At 32.8% G+C, this 13,051-nt stretch overlaps 1 protein-coding gene across 6 annotated transcripts in view; it reads right to left on the bottom strand.

The window, feature by feature from the left end:
• CCDC91 (coiled-coil domain containing 91) overlaps positions 1 to 13,051 on the bottom strand; it is a 527,068-nt gene that overhangs the window by 152,044 nt on the left and 361,973 nt on the right. For 5 of the 6 annotated variants that reach the window (XM_051961141.1, XM_051961140.1, XM_051961142.1 and 2 more), the window contains one exon: positions 9,542 to 9,718. The exons of the other annotated variant lie outside the window; for it this stretch is intronic. In XM_051961141.1, the coding sequence (XP_051817101.1) occupies positions 9,542 to 9,718 (177 nt within the window). The remainder of the gene's footprint in view (positions 1 to 9,541; positions 9,719 to 13,051) is intronic. 6 annotated transcript variants of the gene reach the window in all.

The raw sequence follows: 13,051 nt of genomic DNA, 5'->3' as shown, positions 1-13,051 counted from the left end.
TTTCTACCTCTAGATTGTTTTGTTTTTTTTTTTTTTAATATTATAACAGTAAACCAAATTATACATGTACTCTTTATGTATACCCTTAACAGAAATGCAGTTCTCGAGTTCTTTTTAACCTTTTTATGATTGTCTTGAATCCTACATTTGGAGTTCAAACTTTTTGTTTAGCTCTGGGTTTTTTCATCAGAAATATATGGAATTCACCTATTTCATTAAATGTCCATCTTCTTCCCTGGAAGAAAATGCTCAGTTTGCCTGGTTAAGTTATTCTTGGCTGCATACCAAGTTCCTTTGCTTTTCAGAATTTCAAATTCCAAGTCCTTCGATCCTTTAAGGTGGAAGCTTCTGGGTGCTGAGTGATCCTTATTGTGATTCCTTGGTATTTGATTTGTTTTTTGTTGTTTTTTTTTCTGGCTGCTTGTAGTATTTTTTCCTTGGTCTAATAGTTCTGGAATTTACCCACAATATTTCTTGGAGTTTCAATTTTGTGATCTCTTTCTTTAGATGATCAATGAATTCTTTCAATGTCTATTTTACCTTCTGTTTCTATGATATCTGGGCAGTTCTCTTTGATGATTTCCTGAAAAATAATGTCTAGGCTCTTTTTTTCATCATGTATTTCAGATCTTCCAGATCTATTTTCCAGATTGGTTGTTTTCCATATTAGGTATTTTACATTTTTTCTGTTTTTTTTTGTTTTTTTCATTTTTTTGGTTTTGATTGATTGATTTTTGTTGCCTTATTGAATCATTTTTTCCATTTGTTCAATTCTGAATTTTAGTGTTATTTTCTTCATTTTCTTTCTTTCTTTCTTTCTTTCTTTCTTTTTTACTTCTTTTTGCATTTGCCCAATTGAATTTTTCAATGAGTTGTTTTGTCCTATGGAATTTTTTTCCATTTCACAAATTCCATTTTTTAGAGGAGTTATTTTATTTTTCCATTTCACAAATTTTGTTTTTTAAGAAGTTATTTTCTTTTTCTGTTTCACAAATTCTGCTTTCTGGGAGTTACTTTCTATTTCCAGTTTATCAAATCTGTCTTTTAATGAGTTATATGCTTTTTCTATTTCACTATGTCTATTTTCTGTTGCCTTTTCCAGACTCTCTTGCAAGGTTTTCATTTCCTTTCCCCATTTTTTCTCTAGCTCTCTTTTAAGATCCTTTTTAAGTTCTTCTAGGAGAGCCTTGTGTGATGGGGACCAGATTATTTCACTCCTTGGAGTTTCATCTGGAGACAATCTGCCTTTAGTCTCCTCAGGGTTTGAAATCTATTCTTTTTTGTCATAAAAGCTGTCAATTGTTAGAGTCCTCTTTACTTTTTTATTCTTTTTTTTTTTTTTTTTTTTTTTTTTTTTAATTAAGATCTGCCTTAAGAGCGGGAGAAGTTTTCCAAGCAACAGTAGCTGTGTTGCTTAGTGCTGATTCACTCCTGGTGCTGGCTCTGCCATGTAGAATCATTAGCAATGCCCCAGGGCTCTGTGCTGTCTGCCCTCTTGTTTGTGGTCAGAGTCTGCTCAGGCACCCTGAGACTGTACTGCTCCTGGAATCTGAACAGTCTGTGCTTGTGTTTGTGGTCAGCTGCCCAGGCCTTTCTCTCTCTCTCTCTCTCTCTCTCTCTCTCTGTCTCTCTGTCTCTCTCTCTCTGTCTCTCTCTCTCTCCCACTTCCAATTGAAGCAGACCTTCTATGGTCCACTTTCTCCCGCAAACTCTCTGTCCAGCAGAAGTTACACTGCCACACTGAGACTTTCTGCCCTGGAACCTTGCTCTATCTGCACTGACGTTTTTGATCAGCTGTTTGTGCTTCGCAGCCTCTCTTCTGTTTCTGATGGAAATAGATCTTTTCAGGTCTATTTCCTCCCTTAAATTCTCTTACTTGGGAGAGGAGAGGAGCTATCTATGCTGGGCTTTTACTGGTTGCCCTGGCTGCCTCTCTCCCATTTCCAATTGAAACAGTCCTTTTTTGGCAATCTTTGAATGATCTTCTGCTGATAATTCTCTAGCATGTGGACTCAGATAACAAACTTACTGATTATGCTGTGTGGGAGGAAATAATCACAGTCTCATAAAACAAAAAATGGGGAATAATTGTTAAGGACCATGCCTAAGTGAAGGGGCAGCTCCGAGAGCCTCCACAGCTGTGAACCATAACACTTGAATGAGTTACAAGGCAGACTTCGCAGGTGTTCCTTGTGGATTGGGAATGAAATAAATTGGAGGCAGAGGGAAAAGGAGAGAGGTCAGATAATGCAACTGTCTCTCAATGGAGAAATCAGAGAATGCAATTGCCTCTCAATGTCCTTATATCATCATCATCCTCTCACATGAAGAGATCCATTCTACAGGTCTGAATTAAACCTCCAGTAACGACTAGCAGATGGCTCCTGCATTGCAATATAAAGTGACTAAAATATCTATGCCCTTTGAACCAGAGACTTCATTATTGAAATTATATCACAATAAAGCTATTGATAAGAAAAAAACTTCTCCATATGCTACAAAATATGTATAACAGTAATTTCTGGAATAGTTAAGAATTAGAAACAAAAGTAGATGCTTATCAACTAAGCAAAAACCAAATGAATGCTGATATACAAAAGTGTAATGTGCTACACGAAATGATAAATAATGAATACAGAGAAGCATGGAAAGATCTACATGAATTGATGTAAGAACCAGCAGGGTCAAGAAAATAATATACACAGTAATCACAGCAATTTAGAAGAAAAATAATAATGACACACTAAAAAACTTAAAGGTGAATATAACAGAATTATAAATATCAAGTGGAAATTGAGGCAATTAGGTAGCACAGGGTATAGGTCACCAGATCTGGAGTCAGGAAGAATTGAGTTCAAATCTAATTTCAGACAGTTGACACTAGGTGTGTGACTCTGGGCAAATCATTTAATCGCAGGCTGCATCACAACAACAACAAAAAATAATTAATTAAATAAATATCAAGTGGAATTCAAATACAGAGATATGAAAAGAGATTTCCAAGCTACCCTTTCATGGGTAGCTTCCTTTAGTTTCTTTTACTGAAATTAATCTGGAAGTCAGTCAAATTAACAAGTATCTATTAAAAGCTTATCAAATACAAAAGCAAAGGGCCCCTTATTCACAAGGTATTTATGTACCTTGATAGAAATTTTCTTTTTGATCAGTCATTCAATCACATTCAATCATGTTTGACTCTGCCTGACCCCACTTGGAGTTTTCATGCCAAAAGTAGTTAAGTAATTTTACTTTTCCTTCTCTAGATAATTTTAAGGATGAGGATGCTGAGGCACAGAAGGTTAAAAGACTTTTTCAGGAAATGTCTCAGGACAGATTTGAATTCAGAAAATGAATCTTCCTAATTCCAGCCAGGCCTGGCACTCAAACTACGACAGCACTTAGCTGCCAAAGATAGATACAAGATAGTTAGGGAGGGGAAAACACTTGTAAATAAGGGACCAGAAAAAGTTTCTTATAGAAGGTATTACTTTATTTAAGTAAACTACATTTACAAAAGATGAGGATAGGGAGAACATTCAGTTATGGAAGATAGCCATTGTAGAAAGGCATGGAGATTGGATATCAATTATCATGTGAGGAACAAAAAAGTATTAGTATGGCTGGATGTAATGCTCCAAGGAGAATAAAGCTTGTACATAAGACTGGAAGGGTATGAAAATGTTAGGTTGTGATGACTTTTTTTTAATTTTATACCTCAAATCTTACTTCAGTTTTCAATATCAATAAACATTTTTGTTTCATTTTAGTAGGATGTTCAATTAAAAAAAAAGAGCAGAAAAAGTTCCTAATCTCTAGAATATTCTTTAGTTTCAAAACAATGAAAATCAAAAGTCTTGGTATTGCTCTACTTGTCCAATCTACTTGTTTTTCCTAAGAAGGTGATTTTTTAAAATTTCTCAATATTCACCCTTGCAAAACCTTGTGTTCCAAATTTTTCTCCCTCCCCCTTCCCCAGACAGCAAGTAGTCCAATATAGGTTCAACATGTGTATTTCTTCTGTATATATTTCCACAATTATCATGCTACACAAGAAAAATCAGATCAAAAAGGAAAAAATGAGAAAGAAAAAAAAGTAAGTAAACAACAATAAAGGTGAAAATACTATGTTGTAATCCATGTTTACTCCTCACCGTCTTCTTTCTAGATGCAGATGGCTCTGTCCATCAGAAGTATATTGGAATTGGCCTGAATCACCTCATTGTTGAAAATCAAGAATTGATCATCACATAATCTTGTTATTGCTGTATACAATATTGTCTTAGTTCTGCTCACTTCACTTAGCATCAGTTCATTTAATTCTCTCTAGGCCTCTCTGAAATCATGCTGCTGATTGTTTCTTATAGAACAATAATATTCCATAACATTCATTACCATAATTTATTCAGTGATTTCCCAACTGATGGATATCCATTTAGTTTCCAGTTTCTTGCTACTACAAAAGGAACTGCTGCAAACATTTTTACACATGTAGGTCATTTTCCCTTTTTTATGATCTTTTTCGGGTACAAACCCAGTAGAGATACCACTGGACCAAAGGATATGCAGTTTGATAGCTTTTTGAACATAGTTCCAAATTACTCTCCAGATCACAACTCCACAAATAATGTATCATTGGGTTATGCTGAATTTTTAATGTCAAACAATTAATATTTCATTCTAAAGGCAATAGTATGTACAGAAGTTTATTAGGATAAATGAGTATGATCAGACGTGGTTAGATTTAAGAGTTAGGAAAAATTACTTTGGCACTACATGGAAGATGAATTCAAGTGAAAACACTTGATACAGGGAGACAAATAGGAGGCTATAATACTAGTCTAGGTAGGCAACTTACAAATCGGACTAATAAATTCTTGACTGAGTGACTGAATAGAGAATAGACCATGTACAAAGACATTATGGAGAAAGGAACAAGGTTTGACAACTGATTAGATATGTAGAGTGAAAATCGAAGAAGGGTCAAGTATAATACCAAGGTTACAAACTTTAAGGAATAGAATGATAATAATAACAATAACATTATAAAATAATAATATGCTAGTGAATACTATTATATTATATGTTAGTATTATAATAAGGAAGGCTCAGAAGAGATAGCTTAGGAGAAAAGATAGTGAATTCTGTTTTGCATATGAGCTTCAGAAGCACAACAAAACAGAAAGGGAGAAAACAAAGACAGGTGAAAGTTAGAAAAGCTTTCTGTAGAAGCAAATATATCTATCAATCCATTCATCTAAAGGTTATGATTTCTTTATTTCACCAAATGTGAATTAAACTGGGCAGAATATCACAGATTCTTAGTTTATGAGTATGAGAAAATGTGTAGTTAACTGACAAAGAAAACAATTATAGGATTAGAGTTTAATAATAGAAGTTTAAAAATTAGAAATATGGGACACAGAAAACAATTATAGGGTTAGAGTTAGAACTTAGTAATTACCATTTGTTCTTGCTCCTTTAGCAGATGGAGGAAAAGTGTTAGAAACAAGACATTCAAGTCCTGACTCTCACACACTAATTGTACAACACTGGGTAAATACTATAACCTCTTAGTATTCCCCCACTATGACCTGAAAAAAGAAATTCCTCACTGGAAGGTCCCTACACAAATGAAATCACAGGTCAGATTAAAAACAATGAAAACTGGTATACTTTTAATCATATTATACCAGACTTCATGCTAAAGTTTTTGTCATCTTGATTTCTGTCTAGTTTTCTCTAGTATTTCTGTTCTAGTCTTTTGGTTGTCTTCAAATACAAAATTTGTGTCTAGTTTATAATTTAACACCAGTCAAATTTCCAATACATAATCTAGAAAATCATTACAGTATGCTTATTTATCTACCTGAATACTCTAGATAGGTCATTAGATAGGAATAAGTCTGAATTGAACTTTAAAATGAATACCTTAGTACTAGGACCATATCTCAGAATTCCAAAAGTTTTGTAAGCATGCTTTATGTCTGCATTCAAACTTTGACTCTTCAAACACTTTTCAAATTCTAGACAAGCTTTGCTATTACGTAAATAAGTGCTCCACTTAAATGCTACAAAATGGATTGCTCTGACCTCAAGCAGCATTTCTACATAGGACACACACACATACATGTGCACGCATGCACACACACACACACACACACACACACACACACAGTGAATACAAAGGTTTCTTGTACGAATCCCAGTATCCACCTGGATAGCATATGTTTAAAGATGAAAAACTCTGACATATTATACTGAAAAAAACAGTCACTGGATTTACTAATATCTTATTGTCCTGAGCTTTGCAAAGTGTCTGATATTTTCTTGGTGAAGAAATATATCTGATGCATCTTTGTCAAAGTTAATGTTTCCAATTTATATCAATGATTATATGAGATATTCAAGAGGAATAGGAAATTTTTCATACCATCAAAATATGCATAGCTGATATAAAAAAGCTGATTTTTATTGCAATTAATATTAACTACGTATTACTATCAAGCAAAGACTACTAGAATTAGGTTATGCTCAGTAGTCATGGATTTTTCAGAGTTTAAGATCCAGAAAAAAGTACATGTTAAGTATAAAGACATGTTACATTTATACAAGAAATCTGATACCATTAATTACTAAATACATGTGTGGCTGTCTAGAAAGATTTCCTAGGATCGTATAGCTGCTATATAGACCACATGGATTTGGTTAATATTCCTTCACCAGTGGACTCAAGAAAGGGAGGTAATAACCTCCATTTTATTCTGTTTCATGGAGAGAAGAGTATTCATTTGGAGACTGGTCCTTTTGCTTTCCCAGAAAACAGACTGCAAATAATATCAAAAGTAAGGAAGAATTTTCATTGATGAATTTTCACAGAAGGCAATGGATCACTAATAATCAATTGAGACAATCTTTAATGATTATAATGCACATATACATTTATTTATTAGATCTGTCAATAAACATTATTAGTATTTACTATGTACTGTACATTGTATAAAGTGCTATCAGTGATAAAATTAGGAACTTTAGCCATAGAAGGCATAGCTAGAAGTGAGGTGGGGAAGAAGGGAGGATTTAATAACAACAAATTCCAGTTCAACATTAATAAAAAGTTACAAACAATCAGAGTTGTCTAAAAGTGAAAAGAATGGGTTGCCTCAGGAAATTCCTCACCACTCATGATGAGATCTTTAAAGAGGATAAGTCAAATAATTTAGAACTGAAATGGGGCTTTTAGATCACCCAATCTAATCTGTATAGACCAGGAAATTGACACCAAGAGAAGATAACTGACTTGTGCTTTGAGTTAAGAAGAGTAATGAGCAGAGCTAAGATTTGTACCAGGGTTCTACCTTCAGAATCCAGGTGCTTCTGAAGCTATGCTACAGGGCCTCAATTGGTAGCACCACCCTGTTAAAGTCCTCCTAATTCTTTGAAGCTGAAATTAATATGTTAAAAAATGGAAAGGTAAAGTGTAGTTAGATGGTAGAAAACCCTGAATAAAGTATTTTATTTGACAGACTACACAGGGAAGCAGTAACTTTTTTTTTTTTTTTTGAGCAAGGGAATAAAATAGAACTATATATAGGAAAAATCAGTTTGGAAGCATGAACTTGGCCTAGCTGAATAGTTGTTGTTGTTATGTTGGCGGTAGGAAAGAGTAGCCTTCTAAAGCCTTTTAATTTGAGTGTGTATTCTTTTAATTAAAGGTATTTCTATTATTTTGCATGTTCTATATAAATCACCAAAAATTAGCCATTGAGTCTGAAACATATGCCTGGTTTTAGGTCAAGTTTAACCTAAAATAGGTAGAATGAATGACATCTTTAGAAATATGTTCTAATAAATAAAATGGGCCAAATTAATTTTCTTACAGTAGGAGATCAACATGTGTTTGTTGATGTTCATCATAGTTAACATCAGAAAATGATTAGAAACTATAGGCAAAATAAGGGGGGGAAGGAGAAATGTATTGGGCTAGTTATCATTCTTATAGCATGAAAATTACATCATCCTTTTATCTTTTAATAATAGAAGTTTAAAAATTAGAAATATAGGATATCATACCATAGGTTGTACTCTTGTAATTCCATTTTTTCCCCACCAAAAATCTCAGTCAAGTTTCAAATTATCTTCCCCTTTCCTTACATGGCAAATTTCACAAACTAAAGGTCTCCAGAATTCAGAAATCACAGGGTTTTCTTCTTCCTATTTATCTTTTTACTCCTCTTTCTGAGTTTGTTGTTGTTCAGCTGTTTTCAGTTGTGTCTAACTCTTTGTGACCCAATTTTAGAGTTTTCTTGGCAAAGTAAAGAGTAGTTTGCCATTTCCTTCTATAGTTCATTTGACAAGTAAAGAAACAGATAATTTCCAGATTTGAACTCAGGAAGAGAAATCTGATACTCTATTCAGGTCTGGACATCTATTCCCTATGCCATCTAGATGCCACAAAATCTCTTAAGATATTCAAAGGCAGTTTCTATGAAGTACTATAAGAAATAATACAATGAGGTAAGGAGATGCAAAGAAATAGAATGAAATAGATTATAAAACAGCAGCAGGCATAAGGCATTTATCCCTTTTCTTAGATTCCCTTTCAATTTAATTATTATGATAATTAGGACCTGATTTTCATTTCTTCTTCTATACCTATGGTTATAGGTAGCCCATTTCAGTGGACAAGTATCTCATGGGATGAAAAAAAATATAAAGATTATTTTAAAAATTATAAAAATTATATTTTATATATTATATTATTATATTAAATATGTTAAAACTATATACATATATAAATTACCTGTAACAATAGAGTTCCTAAACTGATGAGATAAATCCAATGAAGTACACAAGAAGATTACTAACTGAGATTACTAACATGATGAGATAGACTTGGCTCATGAAATCTAGAAAGAGCATCTGAGAGTGAACACAATGGTGTAATGGGAAATCCTGCTGAGCTTCCTACCAACTTTGTGACCTTGGGAATAGAATTTCAACTCTTCCCAGGAACTCTTCAAAATATGAAGGCTAGGTAAACTAAATGGGATGCTGTGATTTCTATAACTTGCATAAAAACTAGCGGGAAAGTAAATAAAAGAAGATAGTTAATTCAAATTTGTGATATTCAAAAGCAGAAAAATAAAAATTATTTATAGAAGGAATGATAAAATTGACATCTATTATCATTTTTTAATTTGGTCATATAATAAAAAGACAGTATTCACTGGAAAAGATTGAAGGCAAAAGAAGAAATGGATGTAAGAGGATGTGATAAATAGAGAGTATCATGGAAATGATGAACATAAGCCTGGGCAGACTTTCAGAGAAAAAGGAGGATAGAAAGAGATTTTGGTGCTATATGGTCTAGGGCGTCATAAAGAGTCAGATATGACTGACTGACTGAACAATAATTACTATTATTAATTACCATTTCTGAAATTAGTATTTCAACTGATGTGCTTTTAAAAGATGATAGAATAGTATTAATTGAAATAAATAAGACAAAAGAAGTTCGATTTCCATAAAGCTGCCTACTGACCTGACTTATTTTTCTTTGTTCTTGTAAAGCTTCTTGGATTGCCTGAGATATTTTTTCTTGATCTTTATCATGTTCAGCTTTCCAAATTTCCTTCTCCTCAGCATGAATTATTTTCAAGTTTTTTCTTTCTTCTTCTACTGTTTTTAAAATTGCATCCTTCATTGTTTCTTTCTCAATCTTTGAAACAATAATGAAAGCAATAATATTAAAAACAAGGATCAAAAAAGAATTTTTTTGAAGATAGTTGTTTACTAAATAAGAATATTATCACAGATAGACTCTACTCTCTATTTTTATTAGGTTTACACCTAATTCTGTTTTGTGTGCAGGCTTTGTAAAACTAAAATTGTATCTGTAGTCAGCACTGTAGTGTCACATCTATATTCATTCCATAAGTATATTCAACTCAATTTCTTGGGTTTCTGAGATACATTTCCATTAATTGAGGCTTCCTACAAATGATTAGTGGCAGCTACAGCACCCAGTGGTATTCCCCAGCAGTCTCCCATCCAAATACTAACCAAGTCTGACCCTGATTATCTTCTAAGATCAGATAAGACTTGCACTTACTTATTATTAATCACTAATTGGGCATTGCCTTAATCAAACTGAGACTAAGCTTAAAAAGACCAAGGTCTCTCCCTGTATCCAGGGCCATCTCTAGCTGTCCTGATCTCTATCTTGCCACTGGATTCAGAAAACTCTAATGGAGAGAGTGAGCCTGGTGACATGCATAACCCTCCCTCATTTAAATCTGATTCATGTGTATGTCATGGGATCATCTCTCTAATGTCATGGTCCTTTTCAAGAATAAAAATCTCAGATGAAAGACCAATAGTTCGGTATAAAATAGTCAACAATGGAAAAACTTTTACAGCATAGTTTTAAAATAAAATTGTATTGATATTACATTGTTTTTACACCATAAGAATTTATTCTAGTATCCCTCTTCCTCTAATTCCCAGAGAATTATTTCACATAATAAACATTTTCTAAGAAAAAAAATCAGCAAAAACAATCAAGAGATAGAAAAAAGTCTGAAAATATATGCAATGTACCACATCCACAGACCCTTTCCTCTACAAAAGACTAAGGGTATATCCTTAATTTTCTTCTTTGGAATCATGTTTATTCTTTGCAATTTTGCAAAATTCAATCTTTGTTGTCTTATGGTTATGGTTCTTTCCATTTACATTGAAATTACCATGAATATTGTTTTCATTATCTCTTTAATGTCAGATAATTTACCCCATTCTGTCTCTTCCTTTTCAGTGCATTCTTCTTTCTCACTTCTTTAAATTTTTTTTAATAATCATCTCATCATATTCAACTCATACTTATGTTCTCTTTGTATATTCCTTCTAACTACCCAAATAATGAGAAAGTTTTTCAGAATTACAAATATCATTTTCCCAATGTTAGAAAATAAGAATTCCTTATGATTTCTTTTTCCTGTTTAGCTTTTGTTTTGTATCTAGTATTCAAAAGTTAAATTTTCCATTCAGCTGTGATTCTTTCATTAGGAATGCTTGAAAGTCCTCTAATTCATTGAATATCTTTTTCCCCTAGTGGATTATACTCAGTTTTGCTGGGTATGATTCTTGGTTGTAAGAATCTGAAATATCATATATTTAGAGACCTAAGATCCTTTAGTTTAGAAACTGCTAAATGTTGTGTTATTTTGACTGACCTCACAATAAATGATTTTTTTTTTTGGCCAATTGCAATATTTTCTCCTTGACCTGGGAGAGCTCTGGAATTTGGCATAATATTCCTGGGAATTTTCATTTGGGGATTTAATTCAGAAGGTAATCAGTAGATTTTTTTTTTCAATTTCTATTTTCTAGTTCTAGGACATAAGGGCAATTTTCCTTAATAATTGCTTTAAAGAGATGTGATGTCTAAACTCTTTTTGTGATTGTGGCTTTCAGTCCAATAATTTTTAAATTATCTCTCCCAGGTCTATTTTCCAGATCAGTTGTTTTTCCAATGAGATATTTTACATTTTCTTCTATTTTTTTTCATTCTTTTGTTTTTGTTTTATTATTTCTTGATGTCTCTTGGAGTCATTAGCTTTTATTTGCCTGATTCTAATTTTTAAATAATCACTTTCTTTATTGAACTTTTGTATCTCCTTTTTGCCTTTAGCTAATTCTATATTTTATGGGATTCTTCTTTTCACAAAATTTCTGTACATCAAATTCATATGACCAATTTTGCTTTTTAAGGAGATCTCTTCAATGAATTTTTGTATATCTTTTTTTTTTTTTCCATTTGGCCAATCCTGCTTTTCTTTCTTCATTCCTTATAGTATTTTATTTTTATAAATACATGCAAAGATAGTTTTCAATATTCACCTTTGCAAAACCTTTTGTTCCAAATTTTTCTCTCTCTCTTTCACTACCAAAGACAGCAAGCAACCTAATATAGATTAAATATGTTCAATTTCTAAACATATTTCCATATTCATCATGCTGCATAAGAAAAATCAGATTAAAATGTAAAAATAAAATATAAGAAAAAACAAACAAACAAAAGTCTCTATAATTCTCTATCTGGATGAGGTAGCACTTTCCAATACATTTTCCAAACATTCTTCTCTTCATTGGATTTTTTCATCTTTTATTATTTTATTTTGCCAATTTGGCCTATTCTGTTTTTTAAGATATTGTTTTTTAAATTTTTTTTTCTGTCTCCTCTACCAAGCTACTGACTCATTTTGCATGATTTTCTTGCAGCACTTTCATTTCTCTTCCCAGTTTTTCCTCTTCCTCTCTTACTCTATTTTAAAAATTCTTTTTGAGCTCTTCCATGGCCTTGGGTCAATCAATTTTTTTTCTTTGAATCTTTGGATATAGGAGTTCTGACTTTGTTGTCTTCTTCTAAATTTGTATTTTGATCTTTTTCTGTCACTACAGTAATTTTCTATAGTTAGGAATTTTTGTGCTCTTTGCTTATTTTCCTATTTCCTGACTTTTAATTCTGATAAAATGGGGCTCTGCTATTGGAGTGGAAAGGGTACTGCTTCAGAATCTGTTTTCAGAGGCAATTTTAGAGACCTGTAAGTTTTCACTTCTTCCAAGATGTTATAATATAGAAAGACATGTGTTTATTATTCTCCTGTATCATACACAGTTCTGTGAGCAACATAAGCACTTTTTCTACCCTGGAACTGTGATAAATGTCTCCCTTTCCCTTGCTTGTAGACTGATATGCTAACACTCCTTCTTGCCTTAGATCTGAGGCCCAGGACTATGATCCAGATTCAAAAATGGGCAATGGAACAGAATTCTACCCCCAGTGCCAGCAAAAGGATTCCTGTAATCTCCTTTTTACTAATTGTTTGACTCCCTTAATGTCTGTGATCTCAGATGTCCAGAAACTACCACTATTGCCACTTATTCAGTCATTCCCAAGGGCTTCTTCTTATTTATTGGAACCTGGTTTGTGGTGGCATAACCTGTGCTGGATTATAGCTCTCACTGAGGTGTAGTAGATTTTTTCTTCAAA

Source organism: Antechinus flavipes, chromosome 5, assembly GCF_016432865.1.
Source record: "Antechinus flavipes isolate AdamAnt ecotype Samford, QLD, Australia chromosome 5, AdamAnt_v2, whole genome shotgun sequence".
Lineage (NCBI taxonomy): Eukaryota > Metazoa > Chordata > Mammalia > Dasyuromorphia > Dasyuridae > Antechinus > Antechinus flavipes.
Note: the sequence above shows the minus strand (reverse complement) of the source record. Positions and strands in the feature narration are given on the sequence as shown.